The sequence below is a fragment of the Callorhinus ursinus genome, unplaced genomic scaffold (genome assembly GCF_003265705.2).
Source record: "Callorhinus ursinus isolate GAN/ISIS: 27379988/994484 unplaced genomic scaffold, GSC_fseal_2.0 scaffold10, whole genome shotgun sequence".
NCBI lineage: Eukaryota > Metazoa > Chordata > Mammalia > Carnivora > Otariidae > Callorhinus > Callorhinus ursinus.
The window spans coordinates 76,092,883-76,119,545 of NW_027397072.1; the positions used below are offsets into that span (position 1 = coordinate 76,092,883).

Here is a 26,663-nt window from a genome sequence, read left to right on the forward strand (position 1 = left end):
CTGCCTGTCTAACCAGCTCCCAGGTAAGGTCCATGCTGCCTGCCCGGAGCAGTGATAGTAACAGTCTAGGGAAACTGGGGTGAATGTTTACTGTTTGCTTCCCAAATACTTACCTTCCTCCTTTTTTGGTCCCAGACTCTGGCATTTCCTTTGGGAACAATCTGCTCCCCTCTGTGTACCAGTTTTGGGTCAGATGGTCCTCAATGCTCAGGCAACAAAGCACGAAACCTGGGCATGATCTATCCCATACCCTGGCCACTGTGAAAGGTTCGAGGTTGGTCCTCAGAGCCAGCCAGGGCCAGTGGGATGCAAGTCTAAGAGGCCCGGCTGAGCTGTCACAGTAGAGGTCACAGCCTCTACAACCATCATCTTCTGGAGCCTTCCTGGAATTCCAAGTCGTACAGGACTTGCCTTTTGCCCTCCAACCCCTAAGGCTTCCAAAGCTTTCTGATCCCCACATGTGACTCCACCACATAGTAGTCATGTGACCTTATTAGCAAACTGAATTTTTACCTCAGTTTCCTCATCTATAAAATGGGATACCACCCACCTCAAAGCATTGAGAATTGTATATGGTTGTCCACATAAATAAAGCGTTTTGAACTGTACCTGGTATACAGTAGATGTTCAATAAATTTTTAATTCTTCCGTTTGGCTTTTGGAGCCCATGATCCCACACAAAAAGAAAGGATGACATCTCACTAGTATGTCTTAGGTCATTTTCTGTATTGAGAGTGACTGAAACACAGAGTTTGGGGAGGCCTGAAGATGAGGACAAACATTTCGCTAGGCAATGTTATTGTTTCCTCTGGATCCAGTTCTTGCATAGCCTATTCAATTCATACCTAACTTGCTCCCATCCTGCACTGAGTTGCCTATATAAATACATATGAAAAGGAAATCAATTAGCAACATTGTAGGTGTCCCCAAGTTCAGTTTTCCCTTGCCCAGGAACGGCAAGCTCTGGCCCGGGATCAGAAATCCCTTTCTACTGTCTTTATTCTACTGCCATCCTGTGGTCAGCCTGTGCCACTGCAGTGCTGAGGGCCCGTGTAGCTGAGTTCCCTGTGCTGTCCTCCTGGTGCCCAGGGAAGGGGCTCCTTGGGAGGAAAGAAAGGAGCGCAGCCGAAGGGTCTTCTCAAGTCCCCACCAGCAGGCCAGGGCCTGGGCATGAATCACCAGTCTTGATCTGATTTCTGTTTGATGAACCTTAGGGCCACGTAGTAGAGGATCATGAAGCCACCCCCGATGCCAATGAGGATGAAGTAGATGGCGTAGAGGGGGTGTGAGTTCAGGCCCATGGAACTGAGGATCTGGGGACACAGACGTCAGTGAACTCACTGAGAAAACATTCAGATGGATGTTAGCTATTTAGAGTCGAAGGGCTCAGCTACTTACCATGTCTCCAGGGATAGGGATGGTGAAGTTGCCGACGGCCATGTGGTAAGTGTGCCCTTTAAACTGAATCTGCATCAGCCCTTCAAAACACCAGCGGAGAAAGGAGACTTTGGAAATCCAGGCGGGCACTGGAGACAGTGAAAGCCATGTTACTCACACAGGCTAACGACCTGCTCCCTGGGAAGCACCCCTGACCAGAGGGCACTGGCGGCTCTGCCCCAAGGGAAGCAAGGTCCCTGAGGCGGCAGGAGAGCAGGGAGAGGGCGAAAGAGCCAGAGTGACAGCTTGGGACAGGGGTGGAGTACAGGCAGCCAGGTGGCTGTGGGGGTCACCACATGCTGGAAAGATAACAATTTGAGAGAGTCATTTACGAGGTGTCCCAGGATGTGCTCAGCTTCAAGGAGGCACAGCTGAGATTTGTGAGTCTGTGCCCTGACCCCACGGGAGTATCACAGTACCCGGAGCAGGAGGAAGGAATAAGCCCAGCCTGGCTGGTCTGGAGAAGGGAGCATGGGGGCGGGGGGCGGATTGCTCCCCACAGAGAAGAGCCACACAGGCTCAGCTATGTGTGCGTGGAGTGTGCTGGGGACTTCAGAAGAGCAAGGTCGGGGCTGCAGGGAGTTAGCAGCCCCCCAGAGGGCTTGAAAAAAGCAGTGACATGGATTTGCACCTTACAAAGCACCCTCTGCATGGGCAAGGGTCGAGAGGGGTGCAGTAGGACCAGGGTCACAGAGACCATTGCAGTGGTCTGAGACCTGACGATAAGGCCAGGGCTGGGGGATCGATCAGGCAAGGCAACATTTCAGAAAGATGGGATAGGCAGAACTGACCTGACTCACTGGTGAATGTGGAGAGTGAGGGAGAGTCAAGGGTGACCTCCAGGTGTCAGCTGGGGGATAGAGGAAGGTGTGCCATCTGCACCCTCTCGTGGAATCATTCCTTTGACAAGCAGGACAGTTGGCTCCCAGAAAAACCAGGCTTAACTTGGATCTCAATGGTGAGTTCTCATCCCCAGGTGAAAGCAGGTTTCATCCAGCCCCAGAATGACTCAAAAAGCTTGACCAGGGGAGGGGAGCAGGCCTTACCTGTCCACAGGTTGTCCAAGCTCATCATGAAGCCCCCAGTGAGGTAGAAGGAGTTGTAGAGAGCATTGCCAAAGAAGGAAGATGTGTGGAATGTGGGGAGCAGGGCGGCAGCACCCAGGGCCATGATCCTGCAGCAGAAGACCACCAGCCACACGAGCAGGAAGTGCAGCAGAAAGGGCTCGATGCTCGGGTGCAGGTTGGCCAACCAGTAGGTGGGCATCCCGTAGATCATGATGTAGACACAATGCTCCGGAAGCTCCCCTAGGATCTGCCAAGAATAGCCCTTGCAAGGATGTGGAGCTAATTGCCTTCACTGTCATTGTTCTTTAGATATTTAAAGATATTAACCCTCTATGATGCCAACCTTCCCTCCCGCTGATGATCAGGCTGCAGCAGGATGGCTGGTGGGTGCGGGTGTGGGGCCCTGGAACGTGACCTCCCTGCTGGCTTCCTCCTGCGGACGCCATGTGCTGCATCTGGGACTGTTCAGAGCAGTTTCCCCCAGGGAGGCCGTGCGGCCTGGTGACAATGGCAATGAGGCATCTGTTCTGTTTAAGTCCCCAGCCTGCCTGCCCAGACCCAATAACTGTGGGGCTTTGAGACCGCTGCATAACTCTCTGAGCCTCCGTTTCCTGGAAAGAGTATAGCAAAAGCCAACATGCTTCCTGGAGATGTCGTGAGATCGGAGAGGTGAAGTATGCTGGATGTTTCCCTCCCTCCCTCCCTCCTTCCCTACCTTCCATCTCTCTCTCTCTCTCTCTCTCGTTCTTTTTTAAGGTTTCTGCTGACCAGGAAAGTGTCATTCCTAGTCCACAGTCCTGGTCTTCTAGTAAATGTTTTAAAAATATCAAGTCTCTAAAACTCCCCTTGCAGATGTGACATCTGTAACTCCAGATGACGCACGGCCCCCTGGCTCAGCAAAATACTTCTCTGGAGCTTCTGTACAACGCAGTGTAGCTTTCTCTGCCCCTGCCCACTACCTGGTCACTTGCTCTCAGCCCTAACCAGTCACCTTGGTAAAGAAATATGGACCAGCAGTGTAGAGACCATCTTCCAGTTCATAGTAAAGCATTGCCCTCTCTGAGTGACCTAAAAAGGGGGAGAAAAGGAGAATGAAAGTGACATTAATTTTCAGGGTTTCTGCTTTTGAGTCTCTCTTAGTACAATTATCAATAGTCATATTAACTAAATGTCTTCTATTTTTAAAAAGCAGGCAGAGTTAAACCATCCTAATTTAGATGTTTGTAATTCTGTGACTTGTGCATTGCTGTCAAGTATAATTCCTGCTATAATAGGAATGCCTAAGACTCCTGGGTAATCTGCTTTCATTTGCATACTAATATTAATGTGCGAACTTTAAAAACAATCACCACCTTTTGTTTTGCAATCATGGTGAAACTACTCAGCAAACCCATTCTCCCCAGGAGTTCAGAGGAACATAGGCTGGTTTTGGACCAGCTCAGAGGGGTGACCAACACCGTGTCCTCTGGCTGTTTCAGGTGTGGGTCACAGAGAGCAAGCCCCACTCACATTTGGCAATGACATCCAGGATCACGTTGAAAGGGATGAGAGCTCCAATCATGAACAAGAGGGCGGCTGTGTCCATGAAGGAGAGCTTGATGGCCCCGTGGCCGTAATAGAGGAACCCAATGACCAGGGACATCAGGCAGGCCTCTGCTCCATGGATGAGGAGAGTTGGCAGGTCTCGGAAGTCATTGAAAATCTGACGACTTAGAAAACAAAAGAGATGCCAAGGGAACAACATATACCAGCCTGTCACATGGCAATGTCATTTAATCTCAGCAAGCCTCTCTTTTCTCATCTTTAAAATGGGAATAGCACTACCCTCTCACAAGGACTGTGAGGCTCAAATGAGATCATTGATGACAGCATCTGTCTCACACTAGGTACACAATAAATAATTTACTTTATTGTCAACGTATCCGCCATGTAATTTTACTTAAAGACATTATCCTAAGGAAATAACCAATCAGGTATGTAAAGACATATGTACAAGGGTGGTTGCTGCAATGTTGTCATAGCAAAAGCCTGAAAAAAATCGAACCATCAATATGCACTTAGCAGGGAAATGAATTATGGCTTTTTAGATTGGAATGCCGAAGAAGACCTAACCAGATGAGAGGTAGAGACCTTTTCTATATGAGGCCAAAAACAAACAAAAAAATGGTTATAGAACCATATGCAAAGTATGATCTCATTTATGTATTAAAACGCTGTGTGCATGGGAATATCTAGAAAGACTCACACCAAACATGTAGGTCTGGTTTTCTCTGAGGGCTGATGTGACAGGTAACCTTCCCTCTCCACTTGGGGTTCTCCTGTATTGTCTGAATTTTTCACCACAATCCTACATAATTTCTCCAATCATCCGGCCAGTAAGGACATTTTGATATTGTTTAAAGAATAAAAGTAACAGGAGTGTTCTGTATTGCACAGAGGGCTAGTGCTGGTCTTGGTGATACTGGTTTTTTTAAAATGATTCTACCTCTTTCCCCTTCAAATTCACTTTAGATAGAAAGGGCTTAATTTGATACAATAAAGACTTGTGGGACAGGGTTGGTGGTAGTGGGATGAAATGGCAGATAATTACCGGATCAGCATGGTAAACTGCTGTACAGGGCCAGGCAGCTCCGTGGGAGTCGGGGGCTGGTCAGTGTCCTGGGGGAGGGCTGGGCTGCCAAGAAGCAGTGTGTGTCATGGGGTGTGGGGTGGCTGCCTTCTGCAAGGAGCTCTCCACCCAGAGCCACCCTGGCCTGCCTTACCTCTCCAGGTAAGTGCCCTCACCCAGCTCCCTCGCCTCTGCTCTCCACAGGAAGTCATCGAAGCCACGAACTTTTTCTCGAAACAAGGCCGCAAGGGACTGAGCCTTCTCTCTGGTGGCCACTTCCTGCTCTCTGCTTCGCCTATCGATGCTAGTCAAGTCCACTGTAAGGAGAAGATGTGGGGCCATGGGTGGCTGGGTCTCTGTACCTGCTCACAGGTGAGGAGCTTGATGCAAGGTCAGTTCACAATGCCGGTCAGCCCCTGGGGGCTCCAGGACGTTGCTCCCCACCCTCTGAGAGTGGACCACGAAGTGATGAGCAGAGCAGAGACAGAGAGACACCCAGGGCTGGCCTCCCACCCTGCTGGGCCTGGCCACATCCACTTCAGGGGAAAGCCTGCTGCAGGGGAAGGGCAACACCAGAGGCCCCCATCCCAATCCCCGGGCTCATTATAGGGACATCAGGAAGAGACAAAGATCATGGCACAATTATGCCCTGACTCCAACTCAAGGGCATTTAGGAAGCTTGAGATGAGGACTTAGCCTCCCTGGTGTGCCTGCCCATGGAGAGAAGGTGGGCTGGCCACGAGGCGGTTGGGCAGTCTGGGCACCTGGAAGTGCTAGTTCTCACTGTAAATAGGTAATTTGGCTCCCCAAGCAGCCTGCCTAAAAGGAGAGAATGTTTTGGCTGGAGGGCGTCCGTGTCTGGACAATTATAAGTAGAGCTGTCACTGCCTTCCAGGCTGCTCCGCACCCACCTCCACATTACTTGTGGGAAGCATCTGGGAGCCCCAGCCCCAGCTCTACTCTCATGGGGCTTCTGCAATGTCAGAAAGGCACACCCACCCAGTCATAACCAGGGCCCGCCTGAGCCCAGCTTTACTCCAGGCCGGAGGGTGGCTCACCTCCCACCATTCCTCCTCTTAACCTCTGTCTCTTCCCTCCTGCCATTTTCATGACATGTCCCAAAGCAGGATAATGTCTAGAAGGAGTCTTGTAAAACGCAGTATGTCTCCTTAGTGTGCAGGCCTGTAGGTCAGAACACCAGACTCTCTGGGTACTGCCAGGCCCTGTACCCCAGATTGGTAGGTGGTAGGCAAGAGCCCCTTTCCCACCCAAATGATAACAATATAAAGGAAAAGGTTTTTTTTCAGGTCTGTTGTGGACATCTGGCTTCTGGTAACCCCCCTCTGGGGTTACTGCACATTGCTCCCCATGGCCAGTTTGACAGGTGCCCTTTATGTGAGTTCAAACATTGTGAGTGCACAAGGGCTGGTAGGCTGGAGAGAGTGGCCTGTCCTCCTTAGGGAAGGAGGGACGTTGGATCCTGGGAGGAGGATGTGGGCTCAGGGTCAGGAGTCAGGGAGGGGGCCAGACACATGGCTGCGAGTCCCCATTCTGTGCCTTACAAGTTCTGTGCAAGGGGTTTAACTCTTCAGGCTTTGGTCTTCTTATCTGTAAAGATGGAGATGACCCTGGCAGGTCTGTGAGGGTCCAAGGCACACCCTCTGGAGCTTGATGCTTTTGGGCCCAGTGTCTGCCCTTAAGGACATGGTCCCTGTCATCGTGGTTATTGGTGATGCCCTTGCTACACTGGGCCATCTTGGGAGGAAGGCTGGGGCTCCAGGTGACATATTAGACAAACCACAGCTACGCCACCCCCCCCCCCCCCCCCCCCCCCACTCGGGAGGAGCTGCAGCCTGGCCAGCTGCCACGGCACTCCTCAGCATTCAGGATCCAGGCATCTGCTTTCAGGTCAGGCACCTGTAAAGACAACTGTCTCCTGAGGAATGAAGGAATTGGCTTACCCTTCCCCTGAGGGCTATGTGCTGAGAGCTCAGAACCCCAAGCAGATAGGCCTCTCTGGTGCTGACAGAACAGTTTTCCTATCTAGAGATTCACTGACCAAAACCTCCAAATGGCCCTGAGCTCCCTGTGCCCTGGGGCCCCCTCTACCACCGAGTGCCTTCAGGTTCTCTGCCTCTTTGGGGGCATCAGGGCACAGCTTTAAGATTTCCTGGTGGCCTCCTGACCTTAGGTAACCTAAGTTTCCCTACAGAGTTTGAAAAAAGACCACAATTCTAGAAACTGATCCAAACCCTCTTGGATTCTCTCTCCTCTAGCCATTGTAATTCTCAAAGGCTTCTTACCTATCCTGCACAGGAGGGAAGCTACGTCAGAAGCTGCTTTATTCAGACCCTCGTTTCTGACATTTGATACTTGGCAAAGGGACACTTGTTCTGCAGCCCGCTCTGCCCGCCCCCCTCCCAGGTCCTGCTCCCCTGAAGCCTCTGAGTTTCCCTTCCAGATCTCTCCACCAGGCTCTGGCGGGGCTTGGTGGGTGGGGGCGCTGCCTGGCAGCTCACCATAGAAGTCGGCAGGGTTGCTGTAGCGAGGACAGGGGTGGCCGATGGCTGTGAAGTACTGCACCATGTACTGGGCTGCCCCCAAGTAGATGGTGCTGCCGGACGTCAACAGGAGGACCAAATCAAACAGCCTGAAGATGTCCGACCGAGGCTGGTGCAGGGAGACAAGCACCAACCGGTTGCCTTTGGCCAGCCGGGACAGGGTTTTCACCACGTTGTGGGCCGTGAAGCTGTCGAGCCCAGAGGTGGGCTCATCCAGAACGAGGATTCCTTCCCAGCGGAGAGAGAGGCCTGGTGAGCCGTCAGGACTCTGGCGGGCCAGGGCCCAGCCAGGTGGGCGCCGCGGCCCCACCTCGTGCCCTCACCTGGGTTCCACAGGAGCTGCACCCCGATGCTGACTCTGCGCCGCTCGCCCCCTGACACGCCCCGCACGTACGCGTTGCCCACGCGCGTGTTGGCGCACTGGCGCAGGCGCAGCTCGGCGATCACGTCGTCCACCTGCGGAGGAGGGCGGGGGTTTAGACGCGTGGCCGCCCGCCTGCCTGGCTCGGGGCCAAGTCGGGGTTGTCCCGGAGTGTAGAGCGCCTGCCCCTGCGAATGGGTTTGCGCTCCAGCCTTCACTGCCCCATGCGGTGTTTGTTCCCGCGCTCTTTCCGCACGTCCTGAGCGGCTCCCACGCGCAGGGCATGGCGCCATGTTGGAAACGTGGCCGCGACCTGGGGACGAAGACAGCTGGACTCCCTGCCCACACGGAGGACGGGAAAACAGGTAGACAGACACTCTTCACACATTTTGTTCCGTGCCGTGAAGGGAACTGGCCAGGGCCCGGGCGGCTTACCGAGGGTTGCAGGGTTTAAAGGTGGACTGAGGGCAAGGCTGAACGTAGGGTTGGAAGGATGGTGAGCTGGGCTGCTCAAACTCAACCTGGGGAAGGATGTCATGACTTCTTTGGGTCACCAGGGTCAGGTAGTTACCCTTTCGTCACGCTGAGCCTGGGAGAAGGTTCTGGGCAGGCGTAGCTGGGCAACAAAAGCCAGGGTCTCGCGGACAGTTAGGTTGGGGAGCAGCTGGTCGTGCTGGCGCACGTGGGCCACATACTTCCTCACCAGCTGAGGCGTGCTGGGCTGCCCGTTGATCCAGATTTGGCCTGACTTAATTTTGCCGCCATGGTCCCTCCCGGTGATCACGTCCAGTAAAGAGGCTCTCCCACAGCCTGTGAAGCCACCAAACACATCCTGAGAGCAGAGCTGCGGAGGTCGGCCTGGAAGCCACGGCAGCCCACACATTATCCAGCCACTCTGAACCAGCTCCTAGGGAAAGTGGCACAGCTTTTGGACCGGATGGGGCAGTCCCAGCACCTAGAGCTCCAGGCCTTTCACCCACAGCCAATTTGAGCACCGTTGGGGTGTTGGAGGCACGTTGACGCTGGGGGTTTAAGCCAGTTAGCCAGGGGCTGCATGGCAGGAGAGGGCTGGAGTCCTGGCGCTGGCTGTACCCCGAAGCAAATGCCCCTTTCTACCTCTAATAAGTTCCTTTTTCTCCCAGGTAAGGCTGGTGTTAATTGCACCATGAAGCTTAACCATTTTTGGGTGGTAAATGTGTCAGCAGCATTTGGCTCAGCAGCTGGCTTTGTGGGAAGGACTAATTTTGGAGAATTAAAAGGGTGTTTTTTAAAAGATTTACTTATTTATTTTAGAGGGAGAGAATGAGTGGGGGGAAGGGCAGAGGGGGAGAGAGAGAAGCTCAAGCAGACTCCCAGCTGAGAGAAGAGCCCAACATGGGGCTTGATCTCACAAATAGAGTGTTTTTTAAAAATGCAAACTGGGAACTTCTTTTCAGAAATAAGGAGAAAAAATAGAGGAATAATAGATGTGGACATGATTTTAAAACTAAACCATAGTATACACGTGTATTTCTGTATATCTGTCTTTTCCTATTTTTATCAGTGGTACTTCTTACTCTCTAGAAAAAGTGATCTATTGCCCTAAGTTAACACCATCCACCTCTGAGTGACAGCGATTGCTATTGATTTGGGGAAGTGTCAGATTGGATCAGGTTTCCAGAAGCATTTGATGAGACTCTTTGACAGCCATTTAAGCTGTGAATGCCATTTGGGCTGCAGCTGTGAGAACACTTTGCAAACAGGTAGGGATGAGGCTCTGTCCCATTCCCCCCAAGTGAGCGTTTGGTTTCTTTACTATCAATTTCTTTCAGGAAGCACAATTTGCAACTGTTTTCAAACAAGGAAAGGGCCAATACACAAATATAACCACCCCTCCTTGCCATACATACGTGCTTCCTGAAAGAAGCCCCATGCCTCCAGTGCAAAAAACAAAAGAAGTCTCCCCAATAATTCTTCTGCTTACTGACCAGAGGCTCTCACAGTAGGAAGGGACCTGCATGCTACCTCCCAGGTACACCTCATTCAAGGTCCCTGCAAACTTAAGTGGAGCAAAATAGCCAGGAGAGAAACTAGAGGGGAGGGCTCTGGTCCTGCTCCCTACCCAGCCTCAGACATCAGATCCAGGCTCTGAGATAGCCGGGGACTTTGTCAACATTCATAGGTACAATGGGATTCCCAATACGGGAGTGCGGAGGCCACATTTCCTAAACACTTTATGAGAGGTAGGGGTGGCCTTTCCAGTGGAGAATGCTTAGTGCACCTGGGAGAACTTCTGTAGACCAGGAGAAAACACCAAAGGCATTCAAGAGCCTTATAAAATGGCAGGCGTCTCCAATTAAGTAAATTCATTCATTGGAAAACACCTTTGTCGCTACTGCTGATTCTACAGAAGCAGCCAAAGTGTCTGGGGCTGTTTTAATTTATATTTTATAAATTATGCTGAGCATTCATTCATTTTTGTTTCATTCTTTCTTAAGTGGAGTAAGAGTCACAGTATGTGTAATTGATAAATCTTTCTAAGAAATCATTTAGGGGCACCTGGGTGGCTCAGTCGGTTAAGCAGCTGACTCTTGATTTTGGCTCAGGTAATGATCTCAGGGTCCTGGGATTGAGCCCCCTGGCAGCAGGCTCCGCACTCAGTGGGGAGTCAGCTTGAGGATCCCCCCGCCCTTCCTTGCACCCTGTCTCTCAAATGAATAAATAAATCTTAAAAAGAAATCATTTAAATAATTTTAGTTAAGTAAAACTGAAGCTAAACAACATTGAACCTAGAGTCAAAAGTCCTGGAGACTACTCAATTTCCGAACTTCACTTTCCTCAAGGATGCTAACAGCTATAGGAGCAAGTGTAGCGAGTATTAATTGTGATGCTTCTGAGGCTTTGTGGAAGTGCCTCCACAGGGCCCACATATCCCCCAGTTTCTCAGTTCATGAAGAAAAAGCAGATACAACAAGAAAAGCCACCAGGATTTACAAAAATAAAATTGGCCTGTGAAGTGTTTAGATCAGAATTGCAGAGGCAGGGTCAAAAGTGGGCAGGACTTGACCTGTGGGTGTTATTTAAGTTACAAAGTGCATTGACACACATTATCTAATTTGATCTTTGGTTAGACAATAAATAGAATTTCCCTATCAGAAGACTAAAAATTTGGAGTTGTTCAAAAGTACAGTAATCTTTACTTCTGGAAATGATTAAAAGGTATAACATGTTCTCATACCATGTGAGAGAAACGCCTTGATCTGAGAATTAGAGGACCAAAGTTCTAGTTCCAACTCTGCATTAAGGTATCTTCAGGTGAATCACTCACTTTGTCTAGACTTTAGTCTCCCCATTTGTCGAATGAAGGTGTGCATGTGTTGAGGGGAGGCAGGAGGACACTCTGATTGATAACTTAAAATACCGGTAATTTGAAAACCCTCCTTTAAAGAGGCTTCCAAACTGGCAAGGAAAAAGAAAGAATACATTGGAGAGAGTGAACTTTGTTCTCCAAGGCCCCATTCACCTCTGGCATTGTGTAATTTTAAGTTTGGCTTGTGGAAGTAACTGTGAGGCACTCCAAGAACCTGGATCTTTGCAGATGGTTGAAGTCTGCACTAAGAACTGGAGGGGCTCTCTGAGAAGTGGGAGTTGCAGCAGGGGCTGTGCCTACCTGGTCGTGAGGCAACAATGAGTGAATGTCCCTAGTGGTGAAGAAGTCCCCGAGAAGAACATTGAATTCTGAAGCTGCCTGATGATCTTGGAAAGGTTGTTGCTTCGTCTCAATATAGGTGTTAACTAAGGACCAAGCCCTGGCTGCAGCTTCGAGACACACTCGTGATTCGTAATGATGGCGACTGCCTGAGAATTAGTTAATGGAGGAACTGGGATTTTTTTTTTTTTAAATAATTTTACTTATTTGAGAGACGGAGTGAGAGAGAGAGAACACGAGAAGGGTGAGGGGCAGAGGGAGAAGCAGACTCCCCGCTGAGCAGGGAGCCCAGTGCCGGGCTCGATCCTGGAACTCTGGGATCATGACCTGAGCCGAAGGCAGACACCCAACCGACCAAGCCACCCAGGCGCCCTGGAGGAGCTGGGATTTGAACCCAGGTCTGCCTGACCCAGAACCTGTACTCTCACCCACTCTGCTATGCTGTTCTACTCATGTTTCTGTGAGAAGCATCCTGTCTGAGGGACCAGTCTTCTTTCCAGGAGAGACAGAACCCATCGCCTCACTATTTGCCCTTAGGTACCTGAGCTCCCTATGATGGCCAGCATCTGCCCACTCCTCACTTTGAAGCTCAGGTTTTGGATGCCCAGCTCACAAGAAGCCTTGTGAGATGTCCAGGGCATCTTGAACTGAGCCAGCTTCTTAAACCAGGGCACCTGGGAGTCCATGTCCACCTGTGGGGAAACATTGGAAGGTTCCTCAGAGCTGAGTGGTCAGAGGGTTTCAGCAACTTCTGTTCAGTTCTGTATAGGAGATATCCTCCTGCTGATACAAACAGGTTGAGGGGCCCACCCCTAGGTTCTAGCAAACATAGGAGTGGAGCCCACGTTGAGACCCTGTGCTGAGAACCTGAAGCTACCATTTCTAAGTCTGAAGTTAAGACATGGGAAGCATGTACAATAGCAGACCAGAAAGGAAAATACAACATAAAGCAAAATGATGTCTTCACTTAAAGATAGTAATTGACTAATGATTTATTAAATGTTTACTGTGTATAAGGCATTGTGTAAATCTCCTTTAAGGTCATACAGCTAACAAGTGGCAGAGCAGAGAAAGATTATGGCATGCCTCATTAGCTTGTCCTAACTCATATTTACAGGAAGCCAGGGTTGGGCCTCTGAGGTTCAGCATTGCAGCCCCCAGCATGTTCCATCTGGACCGCCTGGGGTCTGCCCCCAGGTGGGTCTGGGAAATGGAAGTCTTGAATCTGACCAGAGGTTCCCTGAAAGCCTCTGAAAGGCCCGCAGTCCTTGCATTCTGGATGCCTTATTAGTTCCAGGGACAGCATATTTTGCAAACAAATAACAACAAAACACAAAACTAGTGAAACTTGAAAGAAATCTATAGAATGGTGTCATAGGATTGTTAATTTCTTAGTTTTGATTGTTTTACTCTGGGTATGAAAGATGTTAACATTAGGGGAATTTGGACAAAGGGTATATGGAAACTCTACTATTTTTACAACTTTCCCAGAAGTCTAAAATTATTTCAAAATCTGAAGCTAAAAAAAGTTTGATCCCCCCCCCGACAGGTTCACGTAATTTGTGTTTTACAAAGGTCTCGTCCTCTTATGCCTGTCACCCTCCAGCCGTGGCATGTGTAGGTGAGGGCACTTCTGTACATTCACTTGGCATGTGAGGCATCAACGTGGCCAGCAGGGGCTCACCCTTACCTTCCACTTGGGGAATCATTTGGCCTTCCCTGCCCACTCCTCCCACCTTGTCCTCAGGTGTGCTTCTACCTGGTAGCTGAGATCTCGGACCTCCAAGGTGTTGGACTGGCCGCTGTAGGTGAAGTACAGGCTGTTGTCACTTTCGGAGAACAAGCTGTCCTGGAGGCCCTGCTGGCAAACATGACAGGTGAGGGGCTCCTTCAAAAGCTGCTGAACACTTAAGAGAAAACAGGGAGGAGACCCAAGAGGTGAGAGCAGCAGCTAGTGTGGTTGAGATCCAGAATTGGGAAGACATGGGTTTGGGTAGGTGGAGCCCAAGGGCTCTGAGAAAATACGAGCATTCATGAGGGCAAATCTTTCCTTCCCTGCAGAGCGAGCTTTGGGGCTTCCCTCCAGCACAGCTCCTGGCTCCAGAAAACTCAATCTCAGATTGGTGGAGCCTGGACCCAGGCAGCCTATGGTGGACAAGACCCAGACTCTGTACTGGAGAGAGCTTTGTGAGCTTCTGTGCTCTGGGGACACCCGAGCTGGGGGTTGGCCTTAACTTTTCTCTTCCCTGCCTCTGGCTTACTATCTTCTAATGCCAAAGAGACTCCAGGTACCTGGCATGTGAGAGGAAATAACTATCAAAAAGCTAATGCTCAATATTTGGAAGACACCATCCTTGGAAAAGTTGCATCTTATTCTAATGAGTTTTGCACAACAAAGCCATTCAAAATGCTTTTAGGAGATTTCACAGGAAGTCCCTCTCATTGTCATAGTCCTCCTCCTCATCATCTTGCTGTTGTTGGAGTGATGCTATATTTGCACATCAAATAAATCAGTGTTTCATGGTATCAACTGATACCTTTGGTATTAGCCATCAGCAGATCCGAATTCCTTCTATTTTATCAGTTCAATCCTTTAAATCATTGAGGTCCCAAAAAAGAAGAACCTGCCTAGTAAGATTTCCATTTTTAAATACATTTTTCTTTTATTTTTTAGTGCAGGAAAAAGTGTATTTATTAATAAGTTCCAGTTGACTCGGATCTTTTCCCCCAGAGCTACTCTTCTCACACTGATGTGTTCCTTCAGTCAATCAAGCAAGCATCCAGTACTTGGAGCGCACGTCACGCTTCAGGCTTGGAGTCTGGGATGTGACAAAGGTGGTTTCTGAGCAGCTTAGATTTTTTTATTGAGGTAAAATTGGTACATAACATCATATTAGTTCAGGTATACAACACGATTCAATATTTGTGTACACTGCAAAGTGGTCACTACAATACATCCAGTTACCCTCTGTCACCATGCAAAGAAGCGTAGGTCTTAATGAATGGCATAGGTGGTTAGGATGGAGCATGACAGGCCAGGTGTAGAGGCAGGCTGACCTCAAGCATCCATTTAGGGTATATTTACACTGTGTACACTGTGCCTACCTGTGCTTTGTGTGAAAACAAAATGACTTATGACTCATGTGAAAATAATATCCAGAAGTCTCTGTCAAACTTCCCTGTAGTGGTGGAGGTCTGAGGTCCTCAGACAGGATGTTCCAGCCCCATGGGAGAGGAGGGAAATCAATACAGGTAACAGTGTGCAGCAGCAGCTGTAAGTAGTCCCCAGAGTTCCAGGGCAGTATGGAAAACAGCAGACCGTAGCTACTTATCTTGTCTGATGTTAGAACTGTTACCATAAAGATCCTAAATTATACAGAAAAACCTGGGAAAGATGAACACCTCATTTAGCAGCAGGGCAATCTCTGGGGAACAGAGAGGAACACAAGAGAGAAGGTTACAGGGGAAGGCGAGGTGGATCGAGCTTCAGAGCTCTTGGTAATTAATGGTGTGTACATGAGAGTTCGCTACTAAACTGATCTGTCTGAAATAATTCAAAATATGTTTTCCAAGTGAGAGAGGGAGCCCACGAGTACAACTCCAGAATACTTCTCCTACCTTGTGCCTCAGTTGCCAATGCCTCCAAGGCAGGAGCTGGCCATGGAGATGGAGCAGGGCCCAGGGCCTGTGCCCTCAGAGGTGGAGAAGGAGCTCTCTCCTGGGGGAGATCCAGGGCAGCTAAGAAAGGTGCTGTATTCCAGGCACGTCAGCTCTGCACCTGACCTTACCACTTCCACCACCAGCTCTCACACTGCCTAGTTTTTCCATTTAATTCTGTTAAAATATCAGAAATTCTAGCAATTATTGAGAGACTCATTTGGGCTAACATGCATCCTGTGTGTTTGTTTATAAAAAAGTAAATGTCTGTAGGGTGGATACTAAGTCGATTGGTAGAAGATATGAGTTAGCTCAGAAATTGTTTCTGTGAACAAAGACCTGGCCAAAAGCTACCCAGGTTAGATTTCAGGTGGAGGGGTGGCTTAGGAAAGGAGGTCAGACATTTTGGGGTCTGGAGTATTATGTGCAGGTGACCTCATGCCCAAGTGGATTCCACTTTCCAGATAAGTGCTTTGAAAAGGTGGAGAGTGCTGGGGCCCTGGGGAAAGAGGTGTCAAAATGGGGAGACAGATAAAAGTGGAGAGGCGCTCCCTGCTCCCCGGGGGGTTGGGCAGTACCCTCCCCCCAGGCTAAGTAGTCAGGCACAGGCCAGCCAGGGACCTCATTTGCCATCTAGGGACTACCTTTCTGGAGCTGCACAGGCAGGGCGACTTTCAGAGGAAGAGAATTCATTGCTGGGTTGGGGATGGCCTCTGTTCCATTTTGAAATATTTCCTTGGCTCCCAGGAAGGATTTGTTAGACTCTTCCTGAGGTTTTGACAAATTCTCTATATTTTTCAAATACTTAAATATCTATTCAGCTGACATCTTAATCAGTACGACTGTCAGAACATCACTTGAATTTCTGACAGGTGACACTGAAAAAAGCAAAAGCAGGTTTATTTGTAGGTAACCTGCTTGGCTCCTGCTGGGCTACATTGTAATTTCTCCTTGTATTAACTTCTGATCAAATTCCTGAGTCAGAAGCATAGATTAGAAGGGAACTCAGGGAGCACAGAGCCCAAGTTCCTTATTCTAAAATGAGGAATCCTTGCCCTTGAGTTGTGATGCACTGAGGACTCAGTGCCTGGCAGAAACATGCAGGGTTTGTTCCTGGCTGAGAGGATGAGCCTGGGCCTTTACTAAAATGGTCAGACCAGATCTCTCACATCTTTGCCCTGAGGACTGGACCCCTTTTGTCCTCCTCTGGCTATGCTTCTGCCCATGGACTGAGGAGTCTGTGGGCCAAGGGCACTTGCCACGCCAGGTGCCCCAAGCCAGAGGGGCATTTGTCTGTGGAGTGTGAATGGAATGTGGGTAGGCAGGATGGCATGACCACATAGGGGTGTGTGAGTCACGTGTGGGGCTAGGGTTGGGCAGAGAAGGGGGACAGGCTGTAGCTTCGGCTGGAAGCTGGCTCCCCTGTGCCACCACGTTCTTGCTGCTGCTCCAAAAGATCCTAGAATTTCTAAATTTACACCTGGCCTTTCAGGTTGTGCAGAAGGTATATCAAGATAAGAAGATAAAAACTATTTTAAAGTTCTTAGCTTGATTGATAATTTTAAAACATCTAGACAAGATATGTAGCCCTCATTCTCTTGTTCCAGATGCCTTAAATGTTGGGGGAAGATTGTCACTTGGAACCTTGAGTAACGGTATTGGAGAAATGGAAATTGGAAATGGTAGGCATTCCTGGATGTTGGGTTTGGGCAGTTATTTGTATCCCTTGCTGTGGTGGCTGAATTGTCAGTCCTTTTAAGGCAGAAGGTGTCCCCATAGCCACTGCTAGCTTTATATCCTATTCAGGCTATGAGCGCTGCAGTCACAGCTCCTAGGAGTCATTTCTTGGCAAGGACTGGCTGTATTCCCACATCAGAAATGGCTATTTGTCATGGCTACAGAGTGGACTAGGAATTGGCCGGGCTGTAGTCACATCCTAGCAACTCAGGGCCAGACTAGGTGGCCTGTGGCCTTCCCTTTTGGGTGCAGAGTCCTCAAACCTTCTTGTATTTTCTGTCCCTCTTCTCCACAGCAGGCAAAGACAACAAGGTGCGCTGGGGTGAGGTGGGGATAGAGGGTGGGCTCTGCTTCCTTTCTGTCTTCCAGTTTAGCTTCCTGCTTCAAATCCCACCCACACCCTGACTTTAGCCAAAGGCCATTTCTCGGGTAAGCATTTCTCATGTAAGATAAGGGTGGAGAACTTGTGCCCCAACCTCTCAACCCCCTGGCTGCTGTCTGCACCTTCCAGCTCTCTCCAGGGTCTTATGTCTGCCTGCTGTAGCCATGTTTTGCACATAAATTCTGATGTTCCCATAAAAGTCGCCTGCCGTCCTATTTCATTGGTTTACTGTGTCTGAGACTCTGAGCTTGACAGACACACAGATGAAGGAGGCACTGCAGAGTCCCCAGTGTATGTGAACAAATTTCTGCTTTGCAGTCTCCTTCAGAAAAAGCTACATCAGCCCAGGTCACAGACAGGAACGTCATTTCCCTATAGGAGTGTGCCTTCGTGCAGGAAGTGACCTCACAGGCCCCCTACCCGCCCCCGTCCCCTGAATCCCTTCCCCTCAGCCCTTTGATGCCCAGGAAATAGAGTCCTGCTGCCATGTTCTCCCTCTGTGGTCCTGGCCATGAGTTAAAGTTCCTGAGGGAGGAAAGAAAGGTCCCATTCACTCCCACCCCCCATGACTGAGGTGACTGCCCATCACTCACAGAGGCATCCTGGGGAGCAGCCCCGTTCCACAGTCCTCTCTCCTTTGAGGCCGCCTCAGCCATGGGGCCCAGCGGTGTCTGTGCCGCTTTGCTGCAACTTCCTTTCCACCTTAGCTGCTACCCGACAGCACCAGTGTTTTGTCTTTCTCAGAGCTGGGCAGTCTCTGACCCGGGTTCACTGCCCCTCTCTCCTGGCACTCCTCCCAGGCAAGCCCTCCTATAAACACAGGCTGTGTGTTCTGCCCACTGCCAAGTTAGCACACACGCTCTGGGTAAAGGTACATCAGATAATGGCATCTGTGGCCAAACCCCAGTCCCACTGCTGGGAAGGTCTGTGGAGGGACTGCAGGGCCTGGTAGGAAGCCCGCGGGGGAGTGTGCTGCTGGCTCCTCTACTGAGGCCCCTCCGGGGAGAGTCCAGCACCCCAAAATTCGCCTGTGTCTGCTGTCTCTTGGCCATGAGTGAATTCCCATCTTTGATCCCTATGGGGTCCTTGGGGATCCAAGTAAACAGATGCCCCCGGAGCTCCCCAGAGGAGGTTCCTGCAGCTGCTTCAAAGCCTCGACACAGCCTGGGCATTCTCCATGTCTCCTACAGTATCAGGTAAGGCCATGCCTTTTTTGCCTACTGGGGACTTGGAGCTGGGCTTTGTTTGAGTTATGGTCATGATCCGAGGTGAGTGGGTCTTTGCCGGCTTTCCTCGCTAATGAGGGCCATGTGTGGAGGCTTTGGGCTCCCTCCTCAGTGGATCAAGGTGGAGAGAGGAGAGGGGAAGGGCTGCCAGTGGTAGATGAGGAGCAGTGGCGAATGGCCCCCCTTTTGCCCATGGGAAGACCTGGAAGCTATGATAGTGAGGTGACTGTGTGGCTTTGTGCCCCTTAATCCCTTCCTGTTGTGTCCCCCTTGTGTACAGCCTGCACCATGGGGATGGAGAGGGCTTGGGGCAACACAAAGTGTAATGAAGCCTGGTGAAGGAATGCATGGTCAACTGAAGGAATAAACTGTGTCCTGTTTATCTCCCACACAGCCAAAGAGGGCTGGCATTCAGAGCAGCTCCTGGGCAGGGGCTTTACAGAGATGATCTTTCTCGGTCACTACCTGCCAGTGTCTACAGAGAAGGACACTGAGCCTCAAGCATATTTAGAAACCTGTCCAGAGACAACTGGGATCAGTGCTGGGGGACAAGGGTCTGGTCCCTTCTGGAACACCAAACTCCCTTTCCTTTAAAGCCACCAAGTTGGGCCCTGGTGGGACTTCACATCTTGCCGGCAGCGGTGGGACAGGCAGATCCTCAAAGATGTCTCCTTGTACATCGAGAGTGGGCAGATCATGTGCATCTTAGGGAGCTCAGGTAAGCTTGGGAAGGAGTACTTCAAATTTACATTCTCAATGAGCATTCAGAAAAGGCTTTGGCTTGCTTTGAACATTGAGGAAATAGGTTTAAGTTGTAGCAAGAAAGCTACAAGTTTGATGCTAGAATGAAATCAAATGACATGTCTTACTGAATGGAATCTGGTACTAATGTGAAGCCTTCAGAGAGATCCTTAGAAAAGAATAAAGTCCTGCCTAACATGTCAGTTAATTCCTATTTCAAAGTATGGAAAATACTGAGCATGGTGCCTGGCATGTAGGGGTGCTCAGTAAACACAATTCTCCTGATCTGTACCCTGCCAAGAGGCAGGACAAGGAATTAAGTAAGGACAAGGGTGCATGCTCATTTAGTCCCATATTCATTATTTAAAAAATTATGTATTTCAAATAGGCAAGAATAGCAAATAATATAAAGAATGTTTATATATTAATATCTGGTTTTATCAAATCTTTTGACAGATTTTTTAATTTAAATTCAACTTAGGGGTGCCTGGGTGGCTCAGTCGATTAAGCGTCTGCCTTCGGCTCAGGTCATGATGGGATTGAGCCCTGCATTGGGCTCCCTGCTCAGCAGAGAGCCTGCTTCTTCCTCTGCCCCTCACCCCGCTTGTGCTATCTCTCTCTCTCTCTCAAATAAATAAAAAATCTTTAAAAAAAAATAAATTCAACTTAGTTAACATACCCTGTAAGGCTTTGTCAGATCTTAACATTACACCATATTTGCTTCAGATCCTTTTGTTTTTAAGGAATTAAGTATTACAGACTCCACTGAGGCCATCTGTGTGCCCATTTCCCACCTTCTTCTCCTCTTTCCTGGGATATCTACACTTGAGGCTGAATCACGGTTTGTCTTTGTGTCCCTGCATCAGCCAGTCATTGTCCTGGGAAGGTCTAGCCTCCAGAGAGGCAGCCCCTTATGTCTGAGGGCAATGCCCCGTGGGGATCACAGCTGTGAGTCCTTAGTAGCTGGAGGATAGGTGCATTGAGTCTGATGAGGGGCTCTGTGTGGACACCACAGGGTCCACTACACTAGGTTATCTTACACAATTTAAGGATGAAAGATTCTGACAAATTGGCTTCAGAGGAGCTTCCTGATTGAGTTCTTGCTTGCACTGACATTGTTGACATTTACTGGCACTACACGCTTGCATTATTCTCTTGAATAGCAACGGGTAATGCAAGTCTGTGACAAAAGTCAAGCACGGACAGCATCATTCGATCTGGGGAGTTGAAATCCATAGCCATTCCCCTGCTACAGAAGGTGAAAACTGGGTAACAATAGTAGCATTAAGAGTAAATGAGAAGGAATTCATTGACTAAAACTTATATTTTGCTGAGATTTCCTGTCCCTATTCCCAATTTTTAACCTTTTTTTTTTTTAAGATTTTTATTTGCGGGGGGAGGGGCAGAAGGAGAGAATCTCAAACAGACTTCCCTCTGAGCTCAGAGCCCAACATGGGCTTCAATCTCATGACCCTGAGATCGTGACTGGGGCCAAAACCGCAAGTTGGACATTTAACCGACTGAGCCACCCAGGTGCCCCAAACCATTTCTAATATCCAGGGCCATTCTAATTTCCCTTTTGATAATTATATTTTTCTTTAAGAAGAAGAAAAGCTGAGTTCTTCCTATAATTTGTTGTTTGTTGCCTGCCTTCTGTAGGATTAGGATGGTATATTGCACACAATAAAGAATGAACTCATCTTCTCAGAAGGGTGTCCCACAAGCCAGTGTCACGCTTCATGCACATCTCAGGACAGTGGGTGGGAGGCCTTGATCTGGGAGCTCATGGGCTGGTTTCTGATGATACCTAATCATGGCTTTATGACAACATCTATCATTTTATATACTGACCATGGATTCACAGTGGACTGCAAGTTCCCCGGGGGTGGGAGCTTTGTCTTTGTTTTTTTTTTCCCTGCTGTAGTCTCAACAGCTAGACCAGGGCTGGCCACATAGTAGGTACTTGGTAAATATTTGTTGAATCACTGAGTAAACAAATCAATTCTATGAATTACTGTTAGTGTTTCACAAAATGATGATTTCATCTAACATAGGACTGTTTCTGAAATCATTATCAGTGAGGCAAAAGAAGACTTAGGTGTTTAAAGTCTCATGACAAAATGGTATAATGCAAGTCTGCCTAGGGTCACCCAACACTCCAGGGGAGGGTAACTATATTTAACTCAGTATTTGCCGTCATTTGGGACCTAGACTCTGGGCTGCTTTCTCCCTTGCAGAGGCCTATTTAGTTAAAATTTCTGTCCTTTTAGGGAAGATAACCCTAAAGGTCATGGTTTTATTGCCCTGTAGGGCATTAACCTTTTGTTTTCTTTTTTCTTTTTTTATTGCGGTAAAATACACATCAAACTTACCATCTTAACCATTTTTTTTTTAAGATTTTATTTATTTATTTGACAGAGAGAGACACAGCGAGAGAGGGAACACAAGCAGGGGAAAGTAGGAAAGAGAGAAACAGGCTTCCCGCAGAGCAGAGAGCCCAATACGGGGCTCCATCCCAGGACCCTGGATCATGACCTGAGCTGAAGGCAGACGGTTAATGACTGAGCCACCCAGGCGCCCCATCTTAACCATTTTTAAGCGTAGAGTTCAGTAGTAATAAATACATTCACATTGTTGTACAACCCTCTCTACCATACATCCCCCTAGCTCTTCATCTTGTAAAACTGAAACTCTACACTCATTAAGCAATAATGCCCCAATGCCCTTGCCCCCAGCCCCACCATTATACTTTCTGTCTCTATGATTTTGACTACTCTAACTACCTCATATAAGTGGAATCATATTTTATTTGTCTTTTTTGTGGCTGGCTTATTTCACTTACCATAACGTCCTCAAGTTTCATCCATGTTGTAGCCTGTGTCAGACTTTCCCTTTTAAAGCTGAATGATACTCCATTGATATATATACCATATTTGCTTATCTAATCCCCATTAATGGACACCTGAGCTGCTTCCACATTTTAGCTATTGTGAATAATGAAATGAAGATGGTTGGACAAATATCTGTTTGAAACCGTGTTTTCAATTCTTTAGGGTATTTATGAAGAAGTGAAATTGCTGGGTCATATGGAATTGTTTTTAAGTTTTTGAGGTTAAAAACTTGTTTTTCACAGTGGCTATACCATTTTATATTCCCACCCATAGTGCACAAGGATTCCAATTTCTCCACATCCTCACCAACACTTGTTATTTTCCAATTTTTTGATAGTAGCCATCCTAAAGGGTGTAAGGTGTTATCTCATTGCAGTTTTATCTCTCTCTCTTTTTAAAGATGTTGTTTATATTTGAGAGAGAGAGTACACACAAATGAGAGGGGTGGGCAGAGGGCGAAGCAGACTCTCTGCTGTGAGCAGGGAGCCCGATGTAGGGCTTCATCCCAGGACTCTGGAATCATGAACTGAGCCGAAGGCAGACGCTTAACTGACTGAGCAACCCAGGCACCCTCATTCCAGTTTTAATTTGCAGTTCCCTAAGGCTTAGTGATGGTGATTTATGTGCTTATTGGCTATTCATGTATCTTCTTTGGAGAAATGTCTAAGTCCTTTGCCCAATCTTGAATTGGGTTCATTGGTTTTTGTTGAATTTTAAAAGCTCTCCATATAGTCTGGATATTAATTCATTATCAGATATGTGATTTGCAAATATTTCCGCATCCTGTGGGTTGCCTTTTTACACTGGGGATAGTGTCTTTTTAAAAAAAGTTTAATCTCTACACCCCGTGTGGGGCTCAAACTTATGACCCCAAGATCAGGAGTCACACACTCCTCCAACTGAGCCAGCCAGGCATCCCTGGGGATAGTTTCTTTTGAGGCACAAAATTTTAAAACTTTCAATTTGTCTATTTTTTCTCTTGTTACTTGTACCTTTGGTGTCATATTCTAGGACATTAACTATTTCTGTCTAATTTTGCATCTTATTCTGAGCTTTTATTTTCTACTGATTATACATATTAGCTTCTTGTGCCCTTTTTTCCTTGTATTCTTTATTTGAATGAAATTTTTCACTCTGTTAGTCGTTTCATTAATGAGTTAATAGATACTTGAAATATCTTACAAAGAGAGACTGTATCAGCCGTCCATTTCTTTTTTTTTTTTTTTAAGATTTTATTTAGAGCGTGAGAGAGGGCGCATGGCAGGGGAGGGGGCAGAGGAGCAGAAGGAGAGGGACAAGCAGACTCTGCACTGATCATGAGCCTGACGCATGGCTTGGTCTCACAACCCTGAGATCATGACCTGAGCTGAAATCAAGAGTCGGACACTTGACCGATTGAGCCACCCAGGCACCCCCAGCCATCCATTTCTATGTAAAAAGTGTCCCAGAACTAAGTGGCTTAAAACAATCTCTCAGGTATGAGTCAGAAATTTGGAAGTGACTTTGTTGGGTAGTTCTGTCTGGGGTGTCTCATGAGGTTGTAGTCCGAAGTCTGCTGGGCTGCAGTCATCTGAAGGCTTGAGCAGGGCTAGAAAATCTTCCAGGGTGGCTCCCTTGCATGCTGGCTAGCAAGTTGGTGCTTGCTGTTGCTCAGTGAGAATGTGTCACATGAGAAGCAGAAGGCCCAAGAGAGAACCCTGAATGTCACCCAGAGGAGGCTGGGAAGGAGCAGCCAGACGAGCAGGATTAAACCAAGAGGATGAAGTAGCGTCAAAGCCAGAGGACAGAGATTTACAGAGAAAGGCAAGCAATAGTATAAATGCCGCTGAGAGGTCAGCACACAGGAAGGTGCCCACCAGATACGGCAACAAGGAAGCAACCTTGATGACCTCAGGGAGGTCAGTTTTGGTGTTGTGATGCTATCCAGACTCCAGGATATTTGCAGCTTTTGTCAGAGTGGAGATTGGATCCCAGAAACGGAAGGCAAGGTTAGAACCACGTAAAAGGCCTAGAATCATGACTGGGAAATTTCAGAACATGGTTTGAAAAACAACTCAAATGATGTCACCTTTCATTTCCCTCCCCCCGCCCCCGCTTCCCACCCTGACCTCTATTGAAGATGCTGAAGCTAACTCTGAGCTCGGTCAGCCATGGGTTAGATAAGAAGACCACTGCTATAGGAGCTTGGCTTATTCATCTTTGTACCCCTCATGGCAACAGGCAGTTTCTTTATATTTGAACAAAAGATCTTCTCTTTGGTTTTGCACAAGTCATCATATCCTTGGTAGAATTCTCTTGCTATCTTTTCAGACAGTTCAGAACCTTCTGCCTATTTCCTCTGTTAATCTAACTTCTTAGGAGCCTGGTGATGCTGTTTCCTGTCTCCATTGACTCTCTGGGCTCATGTAGGTTTATGTCCACTATGAGCAGAAGGGATTGGCTGGTGCTTTATCCTAATGGTATCACCTAACTTCTAACCAGAGAAAAACCAAACCAGGGGAAAGCTCTTAGCAACTACCAGCTGGGTCATGCCCAAGGATCTCAGTGCAGGCTGAGGCCAACTTGATTTTACTAAAGGACTTGCTAGGCTAATGCTTCTCAGACTCTGATATGCATGGGAATTACCTAGGGATCTTGGTAGCAGAATGTGATTCAGGGGGCCGGGGCCTGAGATTCTGCATTTCTAGCAAGTGCTCAGGTGATGTTGCTGGTCTTCAGATCACACTTCATATCAAGGCTCTAGGTAGTGTCCCCTACTTTGAGGAACCACCAGATGACCCCTGGGTGGGGGGTTTCAGAAAGAAATTCAGATGTCCTAGATCCAAACTGCCTAAGTTTTCTTTTTATTCTGATCCTGTATTTTCTTTTTCAACTCAAAACAGCTGTAAAAGCCCATAAACAAGCAGACAAAGCCCCTCCAGTCCTGACTGGGATGAAAGAAATGGCTTGTCCCTCTGTGACTCAGGAGACAAGCCGGAAAGACTCATTGGTACCGTGAGAGTTTGACCCAGGGTGCTATGGAGAGAGCAAGTCGGTGCTAGACCAAGGGTACACCGAGGGTCTGGGGACAGCCCAGCAATGCCTCATGGAAGGAGTCCTCTTGGGCCTTGTTTTCTTGTCTCACAGGCTCGGGGAAAACCACGCTGCTGGATGCCATGTCCGGAAGGCTGCGGCGCACGGGGACCTTCCTGGGGGAGGTGGTTGTGAACGGCCGGCCACTGCACAGGGAGCAGTTCCAGGACTGCTTCTCCTATGTCCAGCAGGTGGGCACTTCCCGGGCCCCTGCCCCAGCCGCCCACAGTCCGGTCTCGGCCTGGCCACGCTGATGCCTCCCGCCTCCCTCTCCCGCAGAGCGACACACTGCTGAGCAACCTGACTGTGCGTGAGACACTGCACTTCGTGGCACTGCTGGCTGTGCGCCGCAGCTCCCAGGGCTTCTTCCAGAGGAAGGTGGGTAGCCCCGGGCCTCCTGCGGCCGTGTTCCTCGGGGGCCAACCGGCGGGGGCTTCGCACCGCCCTTCCCTCCGCTTGCCCACTTCCCCCTTCATTCCTCATCCCTTTAGTCTAGACCTGTGCTGTCCAGTACGGCAGCCGCTGGTCACCTGTGACTTTGAGCACTTGCCACATGGCCGGGCCTAACGGAGATGTGCTATGAATGGGAAATACAGAATTTTAGAAACTTAGTCTGAAAACACAGAATGTGAAATATCTTATTAATTTTTAAAATACTGGTTACAGGTTGAAATAGTAGTGTTTTGGTTGCACTGGGTTAAATATATTAAAATTAATTTCACTTGTTTCTAAAGTGTGGCTTACATTATATTTCTACTGGATGGCGCTGGTTTAGGGACTGTTTTTGAATAAAAATGGTGGTTTTCCTCACTGTACTTTGCCCTGTTGAGACTTTTCTCAACTTTCTTTGAGGCATTTTGAATGTGCCTCATCCAAACTAGCTTAAGTTAATGAAGGAAGGAATTATTGATTTGTCTACTCTTTCGAGGTTTCAATCTGTTCCTTTAAATGTATCTAATTTGGAAGTAGTCATAGGTAAGCCCATGGGGACCTTACCTGGAAATGTTGCCTCATTTCTGTCTAGACTGGAAACAGGGAACTAAGGATACATAGATATGCCACCTATAAAGCAGGTACAGTTCCCTGGGAAATAGGCCCTCAGAGCCACCAGAGGAGACCAGCAACATCTGCCTCAGAGGCTTCAGCAAAGCCACAGTGAGATTCCACCTGGGCACACAAATTATATCTGCAGCTCAGGCTCCAGGGCTGGCCTTCTTTAATGCCATTGAGGCTCC

The 26,663-nt window shown here is 48.5% G+C and overlaps 2 protein-coding genes across 7 annotated transcripts in view; one reads left to right on the forward strand and one right to left on the reverse strand.

The window, feature by feature from the left end:
- Nucleotides 1-631: 631 nt before the first annotated feature.
- On the reverse strand, nucleotides 632-18,226 carry ABCG8 (ATP binding cassette subfamily G member 8). Of its 3 annotated transcripts, none has more exons than XM_025868755.2 (13): nucleotides 18,092-18,226; nucleotides 13,482-13,580; nucleotides 12,264-12,414; nucleotides 8,606-8,844; nucleotides 7,997-8,129; nucleotides 7,632-7,901; nucleotides 5,267-5,429; nucleotides 5,095-5,178; nucleotides 4,014-4,213; nucleotides 3,496-3,572; nucleotides 2,484-2,751; nucleotides 1,399-1,526; nucleotides 632-1,313 (listed from the first exon to the last, which is right to left on the reverse strand). In XM_025868755.2, exons 1-13 carry the CDS (start codon nucleotides 18,152-18,154, stop codon nucleotides 1,176-1,178), a joined length of 2,013 nt encoding a protein of 670 aa, XP_025724540.1. In that variant the 5' UTR covers nucleotides 18,155-18,226; the 3' UTR covers nucleotides 632-1,175. The 3 variants fall into 3 exon arrangements, with proteins under 3 accessions (XP_025724540.1, XP_073753880.1, XP_073753881.1); XM_073897779.1 differs by having other exon boundaries at nucleotides 13,482-13,583; XM_073897780.1 differs by having other exon boundaries at nucleotides 13,482-13,629; nucleotides 18,092-18,217.
- Nucleotides 8,151-26,663, forward strand: part of ABCG5 (ATP binding cassette subfamily G member 5) — a 47,069-nt gene continuing 28,556 nt past the window's right edge. For 2 of the 4 annotated variants that reach the window (XM_073897782.1, XM_073897783.1), the window contains exons 1-7: nucleotides 8,151-8,399; nucleotides 13,470-13,599; nucleotides 16,987-17,061; nucleotides 18,598-18,694; nucleotides 19,321-19,442; nucleotides 25,483-25,619; nucleotides 25,708-25,806. In XM_073897782.1, coding sequence (XP_073753883.1) covers nucleotides 13,593-13,599; nucleotides 16,987-17,061; nucleotides 18,598-18,694; nucleotides 19,321-19,442; nucleotides 25,483-25,619; nucleotides 25,708-25,806 — 537 coding nt within the window. In that variant the 5' untranslated portion in view covers nucleotides 8,151-8,399; nucleotides 13,470-13,592. Of the gene's footprint in view, nucleotides 8,400-13,469; nucleotides 13,600-16,986; nucleotides 17,062-18,359; nucleotides 18,695-19,320; nucleotides 19,443-25,482; nucleotides 25,620-25,707; nucleotides 25,807-26,663 lie in introns of those variants that run through there. The other 2 variants (XM_025868756.2, XM_073897784.1) reach the window with 2 other exon arrangements.

Bases quoted from the DNA above. Each gene is read 5' to 3' on its own strand.
- ABCG8 (XM_073897779.1), bottom strand. From the start codon at position 18,154: ATGGCTGAGGCGGCCTCAAAGGAGAGAGGACTGTGGAACGGGGCTGCT. The intron at 7,902-7,996 runs GTGAGGGCACGA...TCCGCTGGGAAG, and splicing joins GCAGCTCCTGTGGAACCCAG to GAATCCTCGTTCTGGATGAG. The intron at 5,430-7,631 runs GTGAGCTGCCAG...TTCTCCTTACAG, and splicing joins CAACCCTGCCGACTTCTATG to TGGACTTGACTAGCATCGAT.